Source organism: Pelodiscus sinensis, chromosome 27, assembly GCF_052426305.1.
Source record: "Pelodiscus sinensis isolate ZL-2025 chromosome 27, ASM5242630v1, whole genome shotgun sequence".
Taxonomy (NCBI): domain Eukaryota; kingdom Metazoa; phylum Chordata; order Testudines; family Trionychidae; genus Pelodiscus; species Pelodiscus sinensis.
The window spans coordinates 7,486,779-7,510,362 of record NC_143078.1 but is presented as its reverse complement, the minus strand read 5'-3'; the positions used below and the strand labels follow the sequence as shown (position 1 = coordinate 7,510,362).

The 23,584-nt window shown below is 43.4% G+C and overlaps 2 protein-coding genes across 3 annotated transcripts in view; one reads left to right on the top strand and one right to left on the bottom strand.

The window, feature by feature from the left end:
- Nucleotides 1-11,440, top strand: part of SLC60A1 (solute carrier family 60 member 1) — a 51,327-nt gene extending 39,887 nt beyond the window's left edge. Inside the window, exon 11 of the mRNA XM_075910088.2 lies at nucleotides 5,510-11,440. The gene's annotated coding sequence lies outside the window, so the exon portion shown is untranslated. The remainder of the gene's footprint in view (nucleotides 1-5,509) is intronic.
- Nucleotides 817-23,435, bottom strand: ELK4 (ETS transcription factor ELK4). 2 transcript variants are annotated; one of them, XR_016347969.1, is made up of 6 exons: nucleotides 23,213-23,435; nucleotides 15,294-15,509; nucleotides 12,733-13,620; nucleotides 11,318-11,434; nucleotides 9,364-9,513; nucleotides 817-9,029 (listed from the first exon to the last, which is right to left on the bottom strand). XR_016347969.1 is itself a non-coding variant. In XM_075910089.2 (5 exons), exons 2-5 carry the CDS (start codon nucleotides 15,498-15,500, stop codon nucleotides 9,415-9,417), a joined length of 1,311 nt encoding a protein of 436 aa, XP_075766204.1. In that variant the 5' UTR covers nucleotides 15,501-15,509; nucleotides 23,213-23,434; the 3' UTR covers nucleotides 817-9,414. The 2 variants fall into 2 exon arrangements, 1 of the variants encoding a protein (XP_075766204.1); XM_075910089.2 differs by having other exon boundaries at nucleotides 817-9,513; nucleotides 23,213-23,434.
- Nucleotides 23,436-23,584: the final 149 nt, after the last annotated feature.

The following is a 23,584-nucleotide window of genomic DNA, read 5'->3' as shown; positions in this document are numbered from 1 at the left end:
TTAAACACCATCTTAACCGTCGCCACTATGCCAGCTCCCGGCCCTGCTCCCAGGTAGATGGCTGCTGCCCCACCAGCTCTGCAATATAAAGCTTATACTGCAGAGCCCGCAGAATGCGTAACCGGTAGGATTTTTAATGGTTATACAATTATTTTTAATCAATTTTTACATTCCTACCCTGCACATGGTTCAGTGAGGCAGGACAACAGGTCTTAGTACTATAACTGATTATTCAGCAAATGCTCCCTATTACATCCAGTAGCTAGTATTGCATTTCAAACTCCCTCTTAGGGAAAACCTTCCTTTAACAGAGGGGAAGAGTAAACCACCCATCTCTTCGGGTACAACTGGACTAATTTCGATTATGTGCCAACATAATCTAGGATTAAGATAGCAAACGACTGGATTTTTAATGTTCTCTTCAAAGGAATCTACTTCAAATAAGACATTCCCTATTCTAGAGATCATAGTATTTCATCCTTAAAAAACAGAGCTGGGTCTTTGCGGGGTGATGGCAGCAGGCTAAATACTGTAGCCAGGAAGCAATGTTTCCCATTCCCTGGCTCTATAAATCCAGCTTTTTGCCATCTCCAAACTCTGGAGAAGGGTACAGTCATAGGCAGAGATCTCACCAGGCGGAGAACAGCACTGAGCTCTCCCAAAAGGACTGTGCAACAAGCTCTTTACCTCTTCTAGACAAGATGCAAGTGAACCTGTAAATACTTGAAGGTAATGAATATTCTTCATTGACAGGGAGTTCATTACACCCCTACAGCAGCTGTGACTCTTTCCTCTAAAGGATAGAAGATCAAAGGCTTTGTTAAAAATATTTATTTAAAAAAATACAATTGTTTTCCATATCTGGCTGCACGTATCTATTAACATATAATTGACTTGAATAGTTTGCTACAATGCTTTTTTAAAAAGCCAGCTTGCATTATTATACAAAGCGAATCCCTCTGACAATTCTTACACAAAATAGTTTCCTCAACCATTCCCCACCCCTTTTTTATTTTATTTTTTTAATCGCCATACACTGGATTTTCTTCTACACAAAACATGAAGCAATAGACAAGTCACCCCATTCCTCAGGGAAGACCTTCATTATGTCTGAATGTTCTTAACCAATGCACCAACCTTTTAAAGCAAAGTTGTCGCAGTGCTGCAATCCCCTCAATGATTAGCACTGCACCTTCGAATTTTTGCCCCTATAATTTCTCTCAAAACTGAAACATGTTGAACCACAAATCAGCTGTAATCAGTAGCTCAAATTCCATCAGGTTAGCTTTGATCACACACATTAATATGCTGAAGGTCTCCCTAATCTCTTATGCAAGGAGGTTAAATAAAAGCAGATTTAGTAACACTGAACAGTTTTTCAGAACTTTGGCTATTTATGCACTTGCATTACATACCAGCAGTTTTTTTTAACAGCAACAATGGCATTAAGATACTGGATTTTATAAAGGTACAATTTTCAAAAGAACAAAGTTACACTGAAAGAAAGCTACTTTATTCCCAGTTAAGTTTCCCCTGGTAGAATCAGAACACCAGGACTGTCCAAGATTACAATATTTATCCAAAAATATGAGATCATTGGTAGAATACATAGGAGGGTAGCAGATGTATATAACTCTGCCCCAGAGCAGAAATGTGCTTTATCTGCCAGATTAAAGTACTGGCAGATACTAGATTAAAGTGCAATTCTACTCTGGAACGAGTAAGTGAGGATGCCATCTACTGCCCCCTGTGTAGTCAGGCAGAGCTGTTGGTTTTAGTGATTAAGGTTAGATTTGACCATTGTGGGCTCTGCAGAATCAGGATTGCAGGGAGGTAAGATGGGTTCTTTTCGGCTTAAAAAAAATACAGGGTGATAATTCCGTCCTCTGCTCCACGTGTCCACCTCAGTGAAAACAATGCGGTTGCATCCATGAAAATGACTGCAGAGTTCAGAGCCCCGGGTGATGATACACAAAGAGGAAAAGAACACAGTTCAACTTTCAGATCCTACTTTGAGTTTGCAGGTGTTTCCCCCCAACACCTCCCCCGCAACTTGTAAACAAAGCAAATTTAAATCTGAAGTTACTGACACACACTGAACCTTTAATATTTGATTCATGTTTTTAAAAAGTTTCCATGCCGTATTACCATAACTGACCGTGTGGCTTAAATTCTCCCCAAATTAATTCATGTCCCCGTGCTCTGAACCCTTCAGATAAGAAGCTACTGAGCCAGATTCTCGGCTGATGTACATCAGCTCACATCTATTGGAGTAAATTATTTCAAGTTACACCCGCTGTAGATCTGGCCCACAATTCAAACTTTCCACTAAGAAAGCATCAACTCGCACAAAATACCCCAACCCAGTTACCTGCTCATTAACTCCCTTTACAGTTTTCTATCAGTGTTTCCTGCTGTCTTAATACAATTCAAAGGAGATAACCAGAGCTCAGACCAGGCCTCCCACTTCAAGTTGAGAGTTTTCTTGTATGTTTATCTCAATCACCAAGACAATCACCAAGGCAGGGAAATATTAAATATGCAATTGTACCTATCACAAACACTGTGACATATATAAGGCCATCTGGTAATACTGCAATAAAAATACAAAATTTTGAAAGGGAACTTTAGAATATGACTTTTTTTTTTAAACTATAACAAATAACCACAACTCTGGTTACAAAGATTTAATAATAGAATTTAGCACATCATATAGAAAACTGTGCAACTGAACAATAGCAGAATAAAGTCAACACAATTGTATAAAGCCTATATTTAAGACATACTAGCCACACACACACACAAACCCACCACACGACCAAAAACAAAAACCCCACAACAGATCAAGGAAGCTACTAGCAAAACTGGGTATTCTAATCCTTTGTCTTACACACACACACACATACGAGCGTGCGCACGCACGCGCACACACCCCCAGTACAGGTTTTAGAAACCATGCAAAGGCCTTCCAGAAAGCCTTCTTGTGTGAAACTGTTGACAATAAGCGCTTCCAGTTATCAATATAGTGCTCCTTTAAGTATTGCTTAAGGACTGAATGGGGCTACAACAGAATTGCCAATTTTTTTTCTCCTCCATTAACACCATGCCACTTAAAGTCATGTGAGCAATGCGTATCTGCTAAAAGAACTGTGCTTTCAGGAGGTTTCGGAGTTCTGTTGTTAAGAAATGTTCTTTAAGATGACTTCTAATGCAAGGTCTCTATGGAGAAGCAAATATTTATCTCCGAGTTTTAAAAATCAAATCTGTGTCCAAATTTAAGTTCTATGAGCATAAAGCTAATCAAAGACCAATTTGAGACACTTTTTGGGATAAGTACATCATGTCAAAGACAGATTTACAAAAATAAAATTTGGCAAGCTATTAGCCCATAATATGGCACAATGGATTTAGTGCTTATTTCTATTTTAAAAAATAATTGAAATGTGCAAGACATTAAAAAGTGGCAACTGTCAAGTGCAGTATTTATTTTTAAACATCTTAAGCATTATTTGTATCATACAAGTCTGGAACGTAGGCCAGGTCTACATTAGGGGAGAAAGTCAATCTGAAGATATGCAACTCTCAGCTACGTGAGTAATGTAGCTGGAGTCAACATACCTTAGATCAAATTTCTGTGGCATCCCCACTGTGGGAGGTTGATGGGAGAAACTCTCCCATTGATTTCCCTTACTCATCGTGACCCGTTGGAATACCAGAGTCAACGGAGGTGCCCATCAGCAATTGATTTAGAAGGTCTTTGCTAGACCCGTTAAATCAAACCCTGGAAGATTGATCTCCACAGCATCAATACTGCTGTAAGCGGAGACAAGCCCTTAGACTAAAAAGTGAATATATGTCCCTCAAAAATATGTATAAATATGCATATTCATGACATTAGAGTTGTTCCAGTAAATTAAATAACATGTACAAAAACAAACCTTCAACTGTCAAAAAAAATGTGCATTTACGTAGGTGACTGGAATAACTTCAAAGTCAGTTAACGTGTTCTCCAGCATTCTTTTAGTTGGGGAGGAAGGAAATTAAGTTTAATATTAAATCTAGTTATGTGGGCTTTTGTAGACCCATCTAAATCAACAGTGACATAAAGAAAGAAGATGTACAATGTTGTGCATGTTCATGAATGAACGAACATCAGATTTTGCTTGGTTTTCTTAACTGATGTCGCTTCTTTAAAAACATCGTGATTGTCAGCATAGCTGTATTTCACACTGACTCTGTTCTCTTTTATCAATATATTCATTTCACAAACCAAAGCCATGTCATTTCTAACTTCAAGCTCCATCAGTAACCTGAAGATAAAATTCTGTTCTTTCCGCTTCATGAACTATCAGAGACAGAGCCAAAAAAATTAAACAGCAAACCTGCTGATGCACAAGACCTGATGCCAGGTTGCTTTCTTTCCTGCAATTGCTCAGTAGTGACAAAAGCATTACGTTCTTGATGCCGATAGCAGTGTAGGAGACAAGTGCACAAACAACATGCCATCTGGAAAGATCTTCCTCGGTCCTGAACCGCCTTTAAAAGAGGCCTATCAAGAATGACTAGCTCAAAGTATAGCCATTTTACTACCTAACAGAATTCTCTCACAAGGCAGCTCACTACCATGACCCAACAATTTCAATTAAGGGAAGAGACCTTTAAAAACAATAGCCTTGAAGAACTGCATAAAACACTAAAAGAATAAAAGCAACTGTCACTGCATTCCATCTCCACATCTTCATTTGGGCAGCATCTGTATTGAAAGGACCAAAATTTCGCATTTTACATACTAACCACCACATCAGTCATTGGCACTAGCCAAATGCTTCCACATTAAGTGAAAGTTTTGCTAATACTGTCCAGAATAAGCAGCAGTCACTGCTATCCACTATCATTAAGTTAAAATCAGTTTCTCAAGAGACTTCCTATTTAAGCAGCTCACTCTGTACCTTTTTTTATTTTTAGGGTACCTCAAATCAGCTAATTACCAGGATTGTAACAGCGATGGCATTTTCAACTTTGCTGGTGGATCCTGGATTTTCCTTACAATGGACATACTATAGTCTGTGCTCAATAGTCTTAAAACAGAGTACAAATATACATAGCTGTAGGTTTCAAAGACCAGAACTTAAAAAGTAAATTTCTTGGATATGAGAACTAAGATAAGATGCCGAGCAAAGTCCTTGCAGACACCCACAAACCCAAACATTGAGTTTTAATGTCTATCAATCTTGACAGTGTCCCTTAACTACTGAACAAGTTTATTTTCTGATTGACACATACCAAGATAGACTCTTGATTCAACATTGAGATGTGTCTTGTAAACACATAGGCATCAGTGGAAACATTTGTGAAATTGTGTAGCGAAATAGGATTACATATAAAAATACTATAAACGGGGTAGCAAAAAGGTAACTAAAAAGCAGTTATGATGATGATGATACAGATATACAATAAGACCTGAAGAAAAGCTCCACAGAGCTCTAAAGCTTAACTCTTTCACCAACAGAAGCTGATCCAATAAAAGACCAACCTTGCCTCTCTTCATACCCTGGGATCAACATGGATAAGAAAACACTGCAAATATACAACCAATTGTCAGAACTGTAGATTGTTCAGTGCAGCATTGGAAAACCATTCCATAGATCAGAATTACAAATCTGTGTTCACCTGGTGAGTAGAATGATACAAATAGTACAATCAAGTTCTCGTATGTATAATTTGGATTTGCTGTAGAAGAGCTTGGATGAAAGATGATTGCATGAAAGATTCTTCCCACGTTAAGTAATGGTTTTTATGCAACACATTAACTTTTCAAAGGAGGCTATACATACCACAGAACTGGATACAAATGGCCTTCATTGTGGTTCAACTCAACATGCACACACATGCAGGCGCACACACACAAAGAACATATTTGCTAGATAATTTGGAGGTTGTGAAATCATAGCAGAGATATAAATTCTCCCAAGCGAAGTCACTGAATGTCAAGGCTGTCCAGCCTGCACGGTTTAGGGTACAAACAAGAGTTTTTTAATTTAAGGAATCCGTCTTTCATTATTTCCTAAACTTTTGTAAAACATAACCTGAACTAACTGAAGATGACACACAGCAGCTGGGGCTGTCGGGATTGTGCCAACTGGAAAAGCTGGCAATTGTGTACTTGCTGGTAAATAGCAATTACAGGATACGGTATTTCCCTACAAAGCACCATATGCACATGGACACTTTTTTAAAGTGACCTGAAAAGTTATGAAGGGCCAAGACAAAAAGCTATGTAATCTCATAGCAAGTCTCTTCTGACCCATCTCAGCCTGCTTCCCTTCTTTGAATCACTGCTTTCCAAACATACCTCCTGACAGTATGTAACCCTAATTGGGAATTCCCCCCTCCCCTCTCACTGTCATTAAGGGACAACAATAATAGCACTCAACAGTATCTGTCATTAAGGGACAACAATAATAGCACTCAACAGTATTGTAGGCAGTTAAAGTCACACTGACATATGCACACATGCTGCGTTTGCAACATAGGTTGTCTGGTTAGCTACTAGGGATGTGAAAGGTTAACTGGTAAGCATCACCCATACTGCGTCCGGTTAATTGGTGGGGGCCAGAGCAGCTCTCCACCCACCACACGCAGGGGTTACCCACAATGCTGCAGGCAGGGAGGCTGCTCCAACCCAGCCATGATGGGCCTCACCCCCGTCCCTGGTTTAACTCGTTAACCAATAAAACAGGATTTTACATCCCTATCCGCTATCGCCACAGAAGGTATTCTTCTGTAAGGTGAGTTCAACTCCCCATCCATGTGCAGGTGAATGTATATTATTACAGGGGGTGCATGTTACTAGTCAACCTGCTATGGCAGTGCGTCCCTTTGAAGAAGCTGAGCTGGAGACATGAAACTGGACCAAGAGAAATGATGCCTGCCCGACATGCATGTTCACTTGGTTCTCTTGCATATGTGTCCTCAGAGATATGCCACACAAATATGAAACACACACACACACACACACAAAATGTGCAATCTTTACATAAAAAGAACCTGGCTTTTCTCCATGGGGGAAAGGGAAGCAATCAAATTGCAATTCTTTAGTGCTCAGGACATTTTTAAAAAATATAAATCCTCATTCTTCAATACTACCCTCCAGTCTGCACGCTTGCTGGGCACAAAGCTAGTTAGCCTAATACAACCATCACAAAGTGCTACTAAATATATATCGGTATACATATATATATTTTTTTAAGTAAGCAATAAGCCATCCTGCAAACCAAAGAATCCCAGATGCCTGCTCTTAATTACTACCTGCAGCTTTCTTGCTGCAGCACTGCCTTAAAAACTAGTAAATATTGCACATTGTCATTTTAAGAGCTAAGGTCAAGGGTATTCCTAACCATTATCTGCTGATGTTCCAAAAACTGAAGCAGTAACATGCCTTTGACTTGATCTGGCAAGGAGGCAGCAAATTCCCTTCTGCCAGATATTCGCTTTCTCTGAATTCACTTGGGGCAGGAGATTTTCTGGCTGAAAAGTGACTAACATCCATTTCTCCAGGGTGAAAAATTAAAAAGACGTGGGATATACTGAATTATATATTTCAGTGCTGGAACAGAACAGGCTACTTTCATCTCTACATTCAGTGTGGGGTGGTCTCAAACACATACGCTTTAAAGTGAATTTAGAGCTTGCAAAAATGGTCAGGACAGCTGCACTGAAAGGAACAGCACTGAAAGCCAATAAGACTCATCTCTGTTACGAAGGTACCGCCTCTCTAGGCTCATCCCATCTTTAGCATCTCTTCTGAAACAGCTAGTAAAGGTAAGGTGACCAGACAGCAAGAGTGAAAAAAATCAGGACGGGGGTAGAGGTTACGAGGCGCTTAAACAAGACAAAGCCCCAAATATCGGGACTGTCCCTTTAAAATCAGGACATCTGGTCGCCCTAAATAAGAGTGACCGAGTGAAGTGCAGTCTTGGTCCACTCTCTAGAGGACAGGTTATCCAAGTGCATCCTCACTGCATATACATTGGTAGCAAGAGGAAATTGTTGCCTGATTGACAGTGGATGACAGAAACCCAACTGCAAAAACCTGAGACATCTCCCTAGTCTTAGGTGCCTCTTTCATATCTCAGCTCTCCCACAAAAGACTGCTTGAGGTGCATGTCCTAGCTGCTGATCTTCCCTCAGCAGTGTGAAATGGCTTTCAAGAGCACTCGGATTAGCCCCCCAACGCACAGGTGTCTTTACCTGGAACATGCATGATTTTACCATACTGTGGATGCTACACGAGTCTCTGTTTTAGCCACACACATCAAACCCATATTTTCATGAATTCCAACACTTCCTCCACTTACAAAGCAATGTTTTTAAAGCAGAACTTGAGACAACAAGCGCTGGGAGGAGGGGCTCCTCCTCCTTGGATGCTTCATTTCTGGGAAAAGCAGAGAACGTGAGTGTTCTTTCCCCTTGAGCTGCAGACCGGAACGTCAAGCAGCACCAGCCCCAAATACACAGACAACTCTCAGTCTCATGGACACAGTCCAATTCCAGGGACAGAGGTGAGGAGACTCCTACGTTCACAAAATCTGTTAATCTTTTAGAGCCAATTTGCTGGCTTTACTCAGATACCAGGCATCAGAGGTGTGTGTGTATATAACCCTTGAGAAATACCAAAGAATTTGAAACAGTTCAAGAACCCCAAAAGGATTCACGCCATCATCCATTTGTCTCCAAGCCCTGCCTGTTCACAATATGACAAGTGGCTTCTAGGATCTGAGCAGCCCACTTGTCAAAGAGTGAATTACTGTACATAGGTGCAACCCCCTCCAAACAATGGTCTGCTTTTCACCTATGCCACCATAAGTATTCCTTGAAAATTTCTCGCTGCAAAAAGGTTAGATGTTTTTACAGCATGGAACATTTGCTGTTTTGTTGAGAAGAGATGTTATCATTAGCTCCACAGCAAAGCTGCACTCAAACCCTTCTCTTGGAACTCCAGTTTCAATCATGCTTCATTTTCTTCATGCCTAGCACAGGAAGCAGAAGAACGGAGGTGTCAGAGAGGAGAGACATCGTAAAGATTGTGTTGCTGCAATCAAAATCAGTCACAAATTCAGATACAAATTCAGTCACTGCATCCCACCAGGAACTCCCTTTTAAAAGACTCCTTACCCAAGGGGGCAAAGAAAAGATTGTGGAGCCTGGACTCCAATTAAGGCATTTCCATAGGCATTCCCAATTTAGTCTTCGAGAAAAGGGAATTTTGCCAAAAGGCATTTGAACTGGGAATGGCAAAAATTACAACTGTTCACGATCTGGGTGAAAGTATGGATTGCTCATTTTAAAATGGATCACATTTACTATTATCTCTTTCCGTTGTTTCCCGATTTGTCCTTTCCAGGAGTTTGCGTGCTATGTCTTCTGCAGGTCTGGGGAAAACGGCCCAGGGGTGGAGGGTCCATCCAGTCCAGACAAAGTAAATTGCCCATGGCTGTTCAGTACTGATGGAAACTAAGAAACAAAACAGAGTTTGGTTTGTTTGTATTTCTAATTATTATTATTTTAGATTCTTTGTTCTCATGTCTCAGAATCTCTCCACAAGAAATTCTACAAAGGGCCCAACAGACTTTGGAAAAACCCATGTGGCTCCCCCCCCACTATCCAGGGCTTTTACAGATCATCATCTGGCAATGGAAACTTTTAATTTCCAGTGCATCCAGGTCTCCCGGAAGCCAAGCATTGCTATTGGCATAGCTACAGCAGACACAGTGATCAACTTTGTAGGTTACACTCAGACTTTAAGGCCAGGAGGGACCATCATGATTATCTAGCTGACTTCCTACAAACTGCAGGCCACAAAACCTCACCCACCCATTCCCATGACAGACACAAAACTGCTAGCTGAAATACTGGGGTTCTCATATCAGAATTTAAAAACTTCAAGTTACAGTTTATCCACCCTTTATGAGGATTTAAATGTGCCAGTGACTCATGTCTCATGCTGCAGAGGAAGATGGAAAACCCCCAGCGTCTCTGCCAATCTGATCTGGGAGGAAATCCCTTCCCAACCCCAAACATGGCAAGACCTAGCAGCCAGACAACTCAGGCAGGATTTTCTGTAGCAACTCAGAGCTCTGGCTATCTATGGGCTCATCACCAGCTGCTGGAGAAATTTGCTGCTACCAGTCGCAGATCAGTTACAGGCCATTTCAGGTAGTCTCATCATACCCTTCATAAAGTTATCAACATCAGTCTAGGAGGTTTTTTTTTTTTTTTGCTGGACTACTCCCCTTAGAAGGCTGTCCCAGAACTTCCTCTCCTCCCATGGTTAGAAACCATCCAATGTCAATCCTGAACTTGTTGATGGCCAGTTTTTATCTAGAATGAACAGAGCCTTTATCCCGACTAACAAAATAATCACAGTTCTATGACTCTTTATTGCAAGTACCTGCACAGCAGAACACACACCCCATATTGTGCCTCAATATTTATCAATAGCAATTTAGGCCGTGGGGAGTCCAACTGTTCTGCAGACACACTAACTAAACAAAAAGGTACTTGGACCATGTCATGCAAGCTGCTCCCCTCATAGTTCAAACACACAAACATGGCCAATAAAATGTCATCATTCATTTTTTGCAGAATCAAGCAGCAGGCCCAGTGCCAAAATGTGAAGCAAAAAGGACCCACTGTATAATGTGTTTTCATATTCAGTTCATGATTTTTTTTTAAACACACTGATGTGGACAGAATTGCCAGCCCAATGCAATGAAGTGGTGCAGAACCAAGGGGGTCCACACAGAAAAATTCTGGTCCAAGTTGCCCTAAGATACACAGGTTTACCCAATAAAACACTCTCCCTCTCCCAATACTATGAAGATTGCATTAGCATATTTCAAGACAGAAAGAAGTAATAGTCAAAGTGTTCCATCATTGTTACTGACATTGTAACATTGTTACTTATACTGACATACAATTAGGGTTAGAGAGGAACAAACTGCCACTTCTGGGGACCTCTCAACCAATGAATCTACCAGTTTGATAGTCACTGGCTATTGATGATCTTTGGGCAATGTTAAGCATTAAGTTACATCCACATTTAAATAGCTGCAGTTAACTGCAGGTTGAACTTCTGCAGTTAATTAAATGGCAAATATTTTGACATTAACACCTTGCAATAAAAATGTTAGATCAATCCAGCCCCTTTCCCCCCCCCCCCCCCCCCCCACACACACATTTCCACACAAATTGGCTGAGCAGACTGTCATATGCGGAGCTCCACCGGACTAGCACTGCTTGCCTTGTTGGTGCTTACCTGAAAAAGAGTGTTAGCACCTTGCAATCTTGCTGGACTGAGAGGAGCGACTGGACTGAGCGTACTCCAGAAATGAATGCTCGAGAGCAAGGGGCTTGGGGTCAGCAATATGGGAGTCTGAGAGGGATACAAAACACAGTCATTTATCCTGGAGGTTATTACACATAGTAATATTTAGTCATTCTTAGCACTTGTACACTTTGGCCAAACCCTAGATGCCAGCAGTTAGAGGTCTAATTCCAGATGAAAGAAACAAACAAGGAAAGGCCCGATTTTCAAACGCGTTGAGCATTTGCATCTCCCATGGTCTTCAAATTTGGATTTGTGGATACACTACACCGCTGACAAATCAGGTCATTTATTTCAGTCCCTGCTTCTATACCTAAGTGTAGGCACCTCAGTCAGAAAACGTTCTTAGCGCGGAGCTCTCTGTGAAAAATCAAGTTGCTCATGGGAGGCAGGACTTATCCTCATTTTACGGGTGAAAAGAGCGGAGGTACAAAGGAAACATGACTGGTTCCCAGCTGCTGGCTCTACTTGGGATTCGGGGCACAGCATCTAAAGCTGCAATTTCCCAAGCCATCAAAAAGATGAAAGAGAATTTGGACATCCAAATGACCCAGGTTGCCCTGAAAACCTCAGCTGCAGACCAGAAATAACGAGCATCCTACTTAGCGGACATTCCACAACTACTGTGGCAAGTCCAAGCAAGAATGGCTAAGTAACACTGCAATGGTTTCTGTCCCACATCTTCAGCAATTTTGCTTCCAATACAGTGAATTTAGGGAAGCACCTAATTTCAATTTACTGATAGGAAAGAAATTAAAACCAACCAGAACAGTGCAAGAATCAAATTCAGAGCTCGTTGGATATTCTGAACCTTTTTCCTACGAGATGTTAAACTCTTGTCTTCCACAGCAGAGTAATACCCTTATTATGCTGCCTCCTTTTTGGCTTCCTACTGGCCAGCCTGAAAGAACAGTGAGGCTGCGGTTTCAACATTTCTCTGTTTAATCATCTAACACAAAAATGTTTTTCAGTCTGCTTGAAGGACACGTGCATGACATGGTCCTGGAGCAAGAACACTGGGTCACATCGACATATTTTTATCACACCTCCTATGGAAAGATTTAACAACAGAGGCAGCTGGGTCCCACAGTTTGTCTTCCTCCCGTATACCAATATTGTACATCCACAGTCAAAGAGCTGCTGGGCACTTTCCAAAGAGCATCCCAGTAACACTGGTCACGTGTGTTTCAGAACAGATTTTGGTTTTAAAGAGGCAGACACACCTCATTCCAGGAATTCAAACACAACCACTCCCACTTGCTACTGGTTTTGCAACCTGCCCTCCCTTATGATTCTCAAATACAACAGATGTTGTTCATAGAAACAAAAGAAGCGAATCAGGTTACCTGGGAAAAAAATGCTGGAGTAAGAGATGCAGTAGGGAGAGAAGGACTTAGTATCCCCAGGGGGCTCGGATCGCTGCCTGTAATGACCAAAGTAGGAGCTAGCTCCAGCCCTTTGGGTTTTTTAGCTCTGGAAAGGTGATTGGCAAGGTCCTTCTCCAGCACAGATGAATCATGCTCTCTTGGCTCTGGGGATAGGTGCTGAGGGTTCTGAGACTGCTCCAACTGCTGAGAAGCCACCGATTCAATGTCCGTATCAATGTCCAGGTCATGGTTAGAACTCAAGGGCGGCGAAGGGGGTGTGGAAGGAACCTCCAGAGCAGGCGACATGGAAGATACAGGTGGTGGCGGGGTAAAGGTGGCGGTTAAGTTTGGCAAAGAGGCAGGAGCTTCCGTGGGAGTTAATTTTGGAGGCACTAGAGTCTCCAAGGTTTGGAGAGCTTCTTCCGATTCCACAGGAAGAGTTGAGACAATGGAAGTGGCTGAGGCAGGGGCTGCCAGAGCAGGCCTTTTGGGGGAAATGGTCACAAACTTTATGACCGAGGGCGTCTTCTCCTGATCAGGCTTTTTCTCTGCCAGTTTCTCAGCTGGATTCTCTATCTTGACCGACCTGAAGAGCTTCACGTTGGAGGAGTTCAGAGAGTTCAGAGTAAAAGAAGAATACAGGCCCGAATGGATGTAGTCATTACGGCTGGATGATTTAACACAGGTCTGGGCCTTCTCTTTTACACAGCTTTCTAGATCCTTTGGTGCACTGCTGATTTCTGCCAAGCCAGCCATCATCGGGTCTCCCTCCACCCTGCTCATCACCAGTGGGGCAATATTCAAAACCTCCGGATAAGAAACAAACTTGTACACAAACTTCTGACCATTCACCTTTTTGATGATGTTCTGTGGGTAGAGAAAATAATTTTTCCATCATTTCCCCTGCTAACTTTCTTGCTACAGAGGCGCCCCAAAACTGACTGAAGTGTAGATGGCACCTTTTCTTCGGTAGGAAAAAAGTGTTCACTTCTATGAGCATTAGGATGCCAACAACCTAAAAAGTATTCAAAACTATTCTTTCTATAAAACAAGGTGCCCTATAGCACCTTAAAGACTAACAGATTTATCTGGGCATAAACTTTTGTGGGTCAAAACCATGTAGATACAACTGACAAAGTGGTTTTGACCCATGAAAGCTTTTGCCCAGATAAATCTGTTAGCCTTTAAGGTGCCATAGGATTCCTTGTTGTTTTTAGAGATTCAGATGAACACAGCAACCCCTCAGACTTATTTCTAAAACATCCCAACCACACCACAAAGATAACTTCACTTGAAATGCATTACTAGCAATGATCGTAAAGCTACTAGGCATTTTTTTTAGACTTATATTTTTAAAAAAACCCACAACCAGCAACAACAAATTGACGCTGATACTGTCACCAGCATCAAGGTCAAAAGCAATAAGCCAAGTACACAACAGGTAATCACTAACTCAGGCTCCAATCCTACAAATGTGCATCTTAACTGATGGCAGTAAACCTAGTCACATGCAGAAATGTTTGCAAGATCAAGGCCTGAGTATTCCAAACAGACCATGCTCATGTTAACAAGATGTTATAATAATAGGGGGGGAAAAAAAAGAGGCAAGATGAAGTATTCAGCAGCAAAACCATGCATCTAAGCAGCGCCTGTTAATGCTTATTTTTGTATGCACTGAGAAAAATATACAAACATTTTTGGTCTAAATTGATTCTTATTTATCATACAGCTACCTACTTAGATTTTGTTAATAGAAGAAAAGATTAAGGAAGTTGTACAGTTCTGACAACAATAAACTCTAAGGAACTAACAACTCAGAAACTATATGTCATTTTCTTATCTTCAACACCCACATAACAACAGTTGTGGGATAAACCACTTATTGAGAGGTTATTGAAATGAAGGTCACTGTCCCTGTTTCTGATTGTAATTGAGCTCCTTCAAGTCTTGTGATATGGGTGGCATCAAAGCATCTGCAACTTTCAAAAGGTAACAAATAAAATCACAAGTTAAACAAGAGACACTTCTCTGAATTTTACTCATTCTCCACGGTAGAGGTGCGGATTTATACTTTGAGTACAAGAAGAAGAAGAAGAAAAAAAAAAGATTTTGGGCTACTCTGGAAACCTGTTTTTCTACCAGCCACTCTATAGAAACAGTTGCAGGAAAGGTCTGAAGTAAATACAGGGACACGAAATTCTCACCGTTATTAGCAAGATTTAAATTTGTTTTGAAGAATTCAAGACTTTAAACCTTTGCAAAGTATACACCTGCTTTTGTGGACTCTGAATAAGGGAGTACGTGAGACGAGACAAGCCAGCTGAAGAGGTGACATTTTGCAGGAAGCTCTCTGGAATCTCTGAACAATTAAAACAGTAATACGGTTGGGGAAGGGGCATTATTTGTGTCTCTGGCATAGGTGAGGTGCGACAAACTGACATCTATCTCCTTGAAGAGAATGAAAAAGGAAACAAAGCTCATGGGGCAGAAGCTGAGTGCAAGACACATAAGATTGGAGGTGGATTCCTGGGTGTTGTTACCTTCACATAGTAGTATCTGAGAGCTCGACTGAGTTTGTCATAGTTCATGCTGGGCTTGTTCTTGCGGATTCCCCACAGCCGGGCCACCTCCTCTGCCTGCAGCAATTTGAACTCCCCGTCGTTGGAGGTCCAACAGATGATATTCTTGTTCTGGGGCTCCTGGAGAAGTTGAAGGAGGAACTGCCACAAGGTGATCGTACTGTCCATAGCAGTGAGCTGAAATGCAAAAGAGTAGAAATCCGATTGACAAGGGGCTGTGAATGGTACCATTTCCTGCATCTCACCAGGACAGAGAGAGGGTGGGATGTTATTTCCACAAGCAGCAGGAGTCAAAAATGATCAGTCACCAGATGTGGAAGACATTCCCTGCGGAAGGACAGCCTAGCAGCCATCTGCACTGTCTCCTCCCACAACCCAGCCTTTCCTACAAGATCTATATTTAGCCCTGTTTAACTAAATCAGCTCACTTTGGGAAAGTCACGCTGAGTCATTAGCAAAAACGGATTTCTCAGATACTCAGTGCTCACCCACTTCTGGCCTGGGTCACCTCATGAAAACCTGTGCGGGTGCAGCAGTACAAAGGAGCTCCTTCTCCCCTCTCCAGATCTTTCTTCCAAAGGAAAGAGATGGCTGACCAAGTCCCTCCAAAGCAATTAGGAATTAGACACACAATCACTATGGGGTAGTTCATGTTACCTTGAGCATTCAGAGCCTCTGTTACCTCCCATGCATGGAAAAGTCTCTCCATTAGGGATGTTAGGAGCATGTAATTTGGTAATCGTGTAGCTGACCGAAAAACTGTCGGTTACACGATTAACCGATAAACGACGCTGCATTTAAAGGAGCTTGAGAGCCGGCTGGCAGGCTTGTGCTGGGACTGGCAGCTACCTCTGCTGTGGCTTTGCATTTAAAGGATTTAAAGAATTTAAATGCAGAGCTGCAGCGGGGGTAGCTGCCGGGATCCGACGAGAGCCGGGACTAAGCCAGCGTGCCCATGCGTCATCTCCCAAAACACTTTAAACAAAGAGCCTTTGGGGAGAGGGGGCAGGGAGGGAAGGGTTGTGTGGGTCCAATAGCATTAGCAAGCTATGCTATTACATCCCTACTCTCCATGCCCATGCACTGGTCCCTATTCTCGCCTCACTCAAATCCCACAAATTAGCTCTTCCCCAACTTTTAGAGGGAGGAAGAAAACAGGGAAAAAATAAACATGCAACTAACACCTTCCTCAAGGCCCCCACTGCATCTGGTCCTATCTGTGCCTTTTACAGTGCAAACTCTTAGGACTAGAGTTGTCAGTTACGTCTAGTGTGGCTCTGAACAGATCACTTCAGCCATGATTGTAGAAGCATACGGTCAATAGATGATACAACAGCTATTTGACAGACACTTTCCTGGTATATTTGTTTATACAAGGTAATATAAATAGAGGTTGAATGTCTCTAGTCCGGCACTCCCTGGTCCGACAACATCTGTGGCCCAGCATGATTTTAGTTAGCCGGATGTTCACTTAGCATGATAAGGACAAGTTTCCCACAGTCCCATAAAGTTTGTTTACAGCCACCAATCCTGGCTCTCAGTGTTCTGTGCTGTTATTTAGCTCTAATTTACCCCTAAATGTCTTCTCAGGGCCCAGTAAGCAGTGGAAGTGTTGGTAATGCTGCTAGACAATATTGACCTCCCCGGTTCAGCAAATTCTCTGGTTCAGCACTGGTCAGATTCCGAGGGTGCCAGACTAGAGAGTTTCAACCTGTACAAGGTAATACAAGAGATGAGTTGCCCTGTAGCTGCAGTTAATCCATCTCCTTAGGAGGTGGTAGTTATCTCGATGGATGAATGCTTCCAAGCAATGTCTACACTGGGATTAGCTCACCTTAACTTCATTTCTCAGGGATGTGGTAAAATTAATCTTCCTTTTTTCTATGTATAGATGTGAATTTAAGCCGACACAGTTACAGAGGTATAACGCCCTGAGTAAAGTCTCTTATTCCAGCATAGGAGAGGATTTTTTTTCCTGCTTCTCACACGCTGCTTTGGAAGAAGTTTAAATAAACCAAAAAAAGATATGCCCTAATAAATCTGTTAGTCTCTAAAGTGCCAGAGGACTCATTGGTTTTTTGGCAGAGACGGACACAGCTATCTCTCTGCGACGTGTCAAAAAGATATTCTTATTCCAGAATAGAGAGTCATAGTTATACTGGGATATCAGGAGTAACTGCTAGTATTTTCCCATGTAGACAACCCATTGTACAGGCAAACTTAGGGGTACAGCTGTGTATCCAAGCAAATGAATCAGACAACTGATAAATTATCATTCATGTGTTGGCATTGTTTTCCAAGTGGTTTTCGAGCAAGGTGAAACTGTGCGTGGATTCTCCAAGGTGCAGGTTTATGAGCACTGATGGGTAAGTTTATTATTCGGTTGGGACTGCCAGTTGAATAAAAGGCTTTGGTAATGATTTATCACCTAGCACATGCCCACCAACAGGCCAGAAGACAGCTCCTTCCTACTGAAGAGAGCAGGCAGTCTACAAGTCAAGTCAGTCTTGTAACTGGATTACTGCTGACAGTTTACACAGGGCAAAACATTCCTACTTAAATTAGGTGCCTCAGGGCAGGTACTTCTTTGGGCAGGTCCTAATTCAGTTAATCTATTTTTGAAACGTACCTGCGGAAAGAAATACTTTCTCGTCCTCTCCCAGAATGACTAAAAGAGAGAGCGTGCAAATCGAGTACTGAGAAAAGAAAGTTAATTTCTAACACTCAAAGAAAAAAAATAATACAGGGAGACAAAACAGAAAGTGAGAAAGCACTGCAGAAATGAATGAAGATAAAGGAGATGTGTTAGCCAGATGTTGTACCCCTTTGGACAATACACTGGAAAGAGAAGCAGGAGTTACTGGCTTATCAACATGTAATTAGGTGAATCAGGCAGATATTTGATTTGCACAGTTCTTTAAAAATAATATCCAATTATCCCTAATCCTTACATATAAATACTTCAGGGAAATTGATTCTCCTTCATTACTGCTCTTCATGTTTTATCTCATGTACAAGTTTATTCATTTTATATAGAACAAAGGACAGACCCCGGTGCCTATTCTATGTGGGACTATCTCCATGCTAGTCCTTAAGGCCAGTGTCTAGCTACTCTCACCTCCGTCTCCATATTATTATAGTAGCTGAGCATCTCCAAATATCTATTATTATGATTCATTATTTGAATCACTAACATCTAGGAGTTCTAGTTGTAGACAAGGACCTCATTATGCCAGGTATTGTACAGATACAGAACAAAAAGACAGTCCCTTGCTCACTAGATTTACAACCTAAGTAAAGTATCAGAGGCGTAGCCGTGTTAGTCTGGATCTGCAAAAGCGGCAAGGAGTCCTGTGGCACCTTCTAGACTAACCAATATATTGGCGCATAAGCTTTCGTGGGCAAAGACCCACTTCGTCAGAAGCATGTAGTGGAAATATTTCCACTACATGCATCTGACAAAGTGGGTCTTTGCCCACGAAAGCTTATAACCTAAGTAAACTTTATTGAAATGCAAAATGTACCAGAGAAACAACTAGACTTCTTCTGCCCGCATCAGCTAAGTGCTCTGATGGCCAGCCACGACTCAACATTTTACATTTGCCAGTAAAAGCCTGTTTACAATAAAAAGTGAGGTAAGCAATTCACTGTAGATATTAACTTAAACTGGAGACCTGGATTCCCACACTCCCAATGAATACCCTGAACAAAACAAAACACCTTGTTAGTTCCCAGGGAAAAACCATCACGTAACTATTTCACTCCGTAAATGTTGAAATCCAGAAGCCAAAAAAAGAATTCAAAAATCCAGCCTTATTAGCTCTCCAGCTTCCACTGAACCCTGGGTTTCATACCAGACAGAACATCATGCCTGTTCTGACAGAGAAACTATGGCCAGCAAGGCCAGAAGCATCTCTGAAGGCACAGCTGGAAATCTTCTTATGATAAGAGCTTGCATATAAATTTCCACCTTTCATGTTTTATTATTTGACAATTACGTCTGCTTCAAATTCACATCGGTCATGTGCCTCCCAGTCCATGTCTCAAAATTAAGGTGCAATTTTACACCACAGGTTTTTAGAAGTAGAGGTGAAATATGCACACCCTCCCCAGGAGCTAGTACATTCGCAATCAGCTAAATAAATATTTTACTGCCTTTTATGCCTTATGTATGTCCATGGGAAAGTCTTTTGTTTCTTATCTGTAGGAACATGAGCCATTGGTAACAATTTCAAAAATGGGTTTGCCTAGCCACCCAGAAATTGAAAACTAAGAGGCTGCTACAGCAGATGGACCAACATTCTCTTAGTCACACTTCATGTAATGATGTTGGAAAAAAGATCTTCCATGCTTCTTGCAAGGTTGTGTCAAGCAGTTTTGTCCTGTCTACACTAGCATTTGAAACATTTCAGTTCTTGTTCAGAGGTCACAAGCAGGGAGGACTCCTGTGATCAAAAATCATTTTCCATGCATTTCCTCCAGTTGTTGCGATCATTATGATCAGCCAGTTTTCTTGGCTGGAGATGTCATCATTCCCCCATGAAATGAGTTGTGTGGTCATGGGACCCAACCTTCATAGCTTGTTTCACCATGATTGCAACCCTGAATTTCCATAATTACCCTCAGCCCCCAAGGATATGCTAGACTTAAAGGGAGACATCCCAGGAGTCATTCAAAGTAGAAAACATTAGGAACTAAATGCTTTTATCTGGTTTTCCTAATTTTTTTGTTTCCAGGATGCATTATAAAGCCTCTCAGTCTCAGGACACTCCGCTGTCAGTAAGCTATACTTGTTTTCTTCTGGTCTGCGGGCCCAAAGAGGGAAAAGTGTTTATTACCTGCATATGAAATGAGCTGTGATACACACATCTGTTGAAAATAAAAACATCCTTTGCATATGACTGAATGGGCAATTCTCTGTAGCATGCTGTTGAATAATCCCCAAACAAAAAAGTTAAATGTTTGTCTGTTGACCCTAACTTTATTATGAAAAAGAAGTCTCATTTAGGGTGGAAAAGGGTTCCTTTAATAATGATTATAGTACACTTAGCATGGTTGCTACGGCAACAGGACAACTATTCTCTACAAACAGGAGCTAAGACCCTAAAAATAAACAGGCTGACAAAAATCGTGAACTCACAGTTCAGTCAGGGAGTGTCAACTTGTTATATGGATCGCATTTGTTTTGAATGTATTAGAAAGATAAGTAACTTGTAATCACTAAAATCTGTACATAGTGAATGGGGCATTGTCTTATGATTCTATCCCTTGACTTTTCAAAAGCAGCCATTTAACACCAAGATCTTGTACCCACACTCCAGTAGGAAGAGACAGAAAATAAAATTCAGGGATTAGTTCATTGGACACCAAAAATGCAGACTGTGGATGTAGTATGTACACACATACTACACAAAAATAACCAATAGTTCACATGCTAATCAAACATATCATCTTGCACTTACAAAACGTTTTCATCCAGGGCCTTCAAACTAATTTATTAAGAAGGGTATCTGCTTCATTATACAGATGAAAAGAACTGGGAAGAGAAGCATTCAGAAAACTTGCCTATGATCAGAAACAGACCACGGGCAAACTTCAGAACAGAAACCATGGTCCTGTGTTAACTCACATCATCACACTGAGCCAAATAAGTAATAAGTACCAAATGGCAAGAGTGCAAAATAAAGAGGGCTTAGCTCTTTTAATTATAATACTTCATCAGAAAGGAAACAGTCCCAGTTTTAGAGGAAAGTGTTCCACTAAAAGTGCCACGATAAAAAAGCTGGAGGGAAGACTACCATACAGCTGTAAATCTGAGACTACGTGTTCAGACAGTCGCTACGGTATAAGTGTGTGTAAATTATGTATATTCTCATTTTCAATAACTGAAGACCCTAACAAAATATTATAAGCACTTCAAACAAGAAGAGAGAGAAAGGAAACTTCACGCCAGATAAAGGAAGAACTTCCACCAATAGTAGAACATCTGTGATAGTGTGACACAGATCAAAGTCCTGGGGGGGAGCTACACCATTTCAAAGCTTTTAACAGAGTTGCTTTCATTTTCCAACTTCCTGGCAAACACACAGATATCTCCCCCTCCCCCCACACACAATCAAACCCTAACCCAATGCAAACGCCCACTCACAAAGAACAGTAACTTACTTGCCATTTAAAATGTGGTTTGTTGTGTTTCAAGTGTGCTAAAATGAAGCGTGAGGGTGTTAAAAGACAAACACAGTGTATATGGATTTTGTTACTGTAAATCCTTAGGTTTCTTTTCAGAGTGACAAACAAAATAAGCCACTTAACTGCTTCCTTGTGTGAGAGGATTCAGACCAGTCCCCAAGATATCCTGTCCCCATACTTATTCAGTGGCACCAGCACCTACATTTGTTTATTTTTCCACCAATCTCTTCCAACTATAAAAACATCCTGTTATGTCTGGCTCCTTCCTCCTGCAGCCGCCCACTGCTGCTGCCCCATGTCACAGCCAGGGTGGAAAGCTGGCGGGGGACAGGCCAGGAGGAGGAAGAAAAGGGGGGGAATGAGCAGCAATAGGAGACAAAATGAGGGCAAATCAGGGGGGCCAAAACTGTTAGGAAAGGGGGCTGGGATGCACAGGATGACTGGTGGGGTAGGAGCAAGCAAGCACTGGGCCAGAAAAGGGGGCTAGAGAAGATCAAGGAGGGGCTAGAGTGACTTGGGGGAAGAGGGCCCATAGAAGAGGACAAATGGGGTCCAAGAAGGGCAGGATATGAAGGGACACTGTTGGGGCCATAGGGTGACTCAGGGAAAGGGACCACTGAGGGGAAGGCTAGAATCCGTGGGGTGACTTCAGAGGGGAGAAGGCAGAACTGGCAGAAACAAGGGGGTAGGGTGCACAGGGTGACAGAGGAGTGACAGGACTGGAGGGACACAGGACAACTCGGAGTAGGGGCAGGACTGCAGAGCATGTTCGGGGTGCACAGAAGTGACTAAGAGGAGGGGCAGAATTGAGGGTGCATAGAAAAAAGGGACTCTGGGTAAGGGGGCAGGACTGGGGAGACGCAATGGGCTCAGGGTGCAAAGGATAACTGGAGGAAGGGGCAGGAGGGGGGATCAAGGGGTGACTTGGGGGGGAAGAAGAGAAGACAGGACTGGAGGGATTCAGGCTGACAGGGAGGAACCAGGACTGGGGGTGGGGGTGGCCCCGGGAGGATCGGTGGGGCAGGACTAAGGGAGACACAGGGGAACTTAGGAGAAGAGAAAGGACTGGAGAGAATACGGGGGGTTGGGGTGATGGGGCAGGACTGGGGTAACTCAGCAGAGGAAGCAGGAATGGGGAGGACACGGGGGGGGGAAATCGGGTGACTGGGGAGAATACAAGGTGAGTGGGGTGACGGGGCAGGGGCGGAACACGAGGGAGGGACACGCAGGGATACGGGTGACAGGGCAGGACTGGGGAGAATATGGGAGGATCAGGGTGCTGGGGCAGGGACAGTGCTTGGAGGCATTGGGAGGGTCGGGCGATGGGGCAGGGCTGGGACAGGACTGAGGGGGACACAGCGGAACTAGGGGCCGGGGCAGCCCGTGGGACACGCGTGGGGGGTCCGGCGGGGCAGCCCCGGGGGGGACACGCGTGGGGGGTCCGGGGATTCCCGGGGGACACGCGTGGGGGGGTCCGGGGGGCAGCCCCGGGGGGACACGCGTGGGGGGGTCCGGGGGATTCCCGGGGGGGGACACGCGTGGGGGGGTCCGGGGGGCAGCCCCGGGGGGGGACACGCGTGGGGGGTCCGGGGGGCAGCCCCGGGGGGGGACACGCGTGGGGGGTCCGGGGGGCAGCCCCGGGGGGGGACACGCGTGGGGGGTCCGGGGGGCAGCCCCCAGCCCGCACTCACCGGGGCGGAGCCCGCGCTCCCCGAGCGGCGCGGTCGCTGGCAGCGGCAGGTCCCGGGCTCCCCTCATGGCCGGGGGCCCCCGCGCGGGGCCGGGACCCGGGCCCCCATCCCAGGCGCCGGAACCAACCAGAGCGGAGGCGGCGGCAGCGCGCTACATGGCGGGACCCAGGACACATTCGCGCACACGCGACACGGGCCCGCCCGGCCGCCGTAAGCCACACTTCCGCCCCGCAGGGCGGGGCAAGAGCCAGGCTTGGACTTGACCAATCAGGGCTCGCCGCTGGGAGAGTGACTGACCAATTAAAAGCCTCGCTCCGCCCAGTCGCTGCACAGCATGATGGGCGATGTAGTTTGGAAGTAGTTAGCTCCCGC

Bases quoted from the DNA above. Each gene is read 5' to 3' on its own strand.
- ELK4 (XM_075910089.2), bottom strand. From the start codon at position 15,500: ATGGACAGTACGATCACCTTGTGGCAGTTCCTCCTTCAACTTCTCCAG. The intron at 13,621-15,293 runs GTAACAACACCC...CTCTACCCACAG, and splicing joins TCAGATACTACTATGTGAAG to AACATCATCAAAAAGGTGAA. The intron at 9,514-11,317 runs GTAAGCACCAAC...TTTGTTTCTTAG, and splicing joins GTGCTAACACTCTTTTTCAG to TTTCCATCAGTACTGAACAG.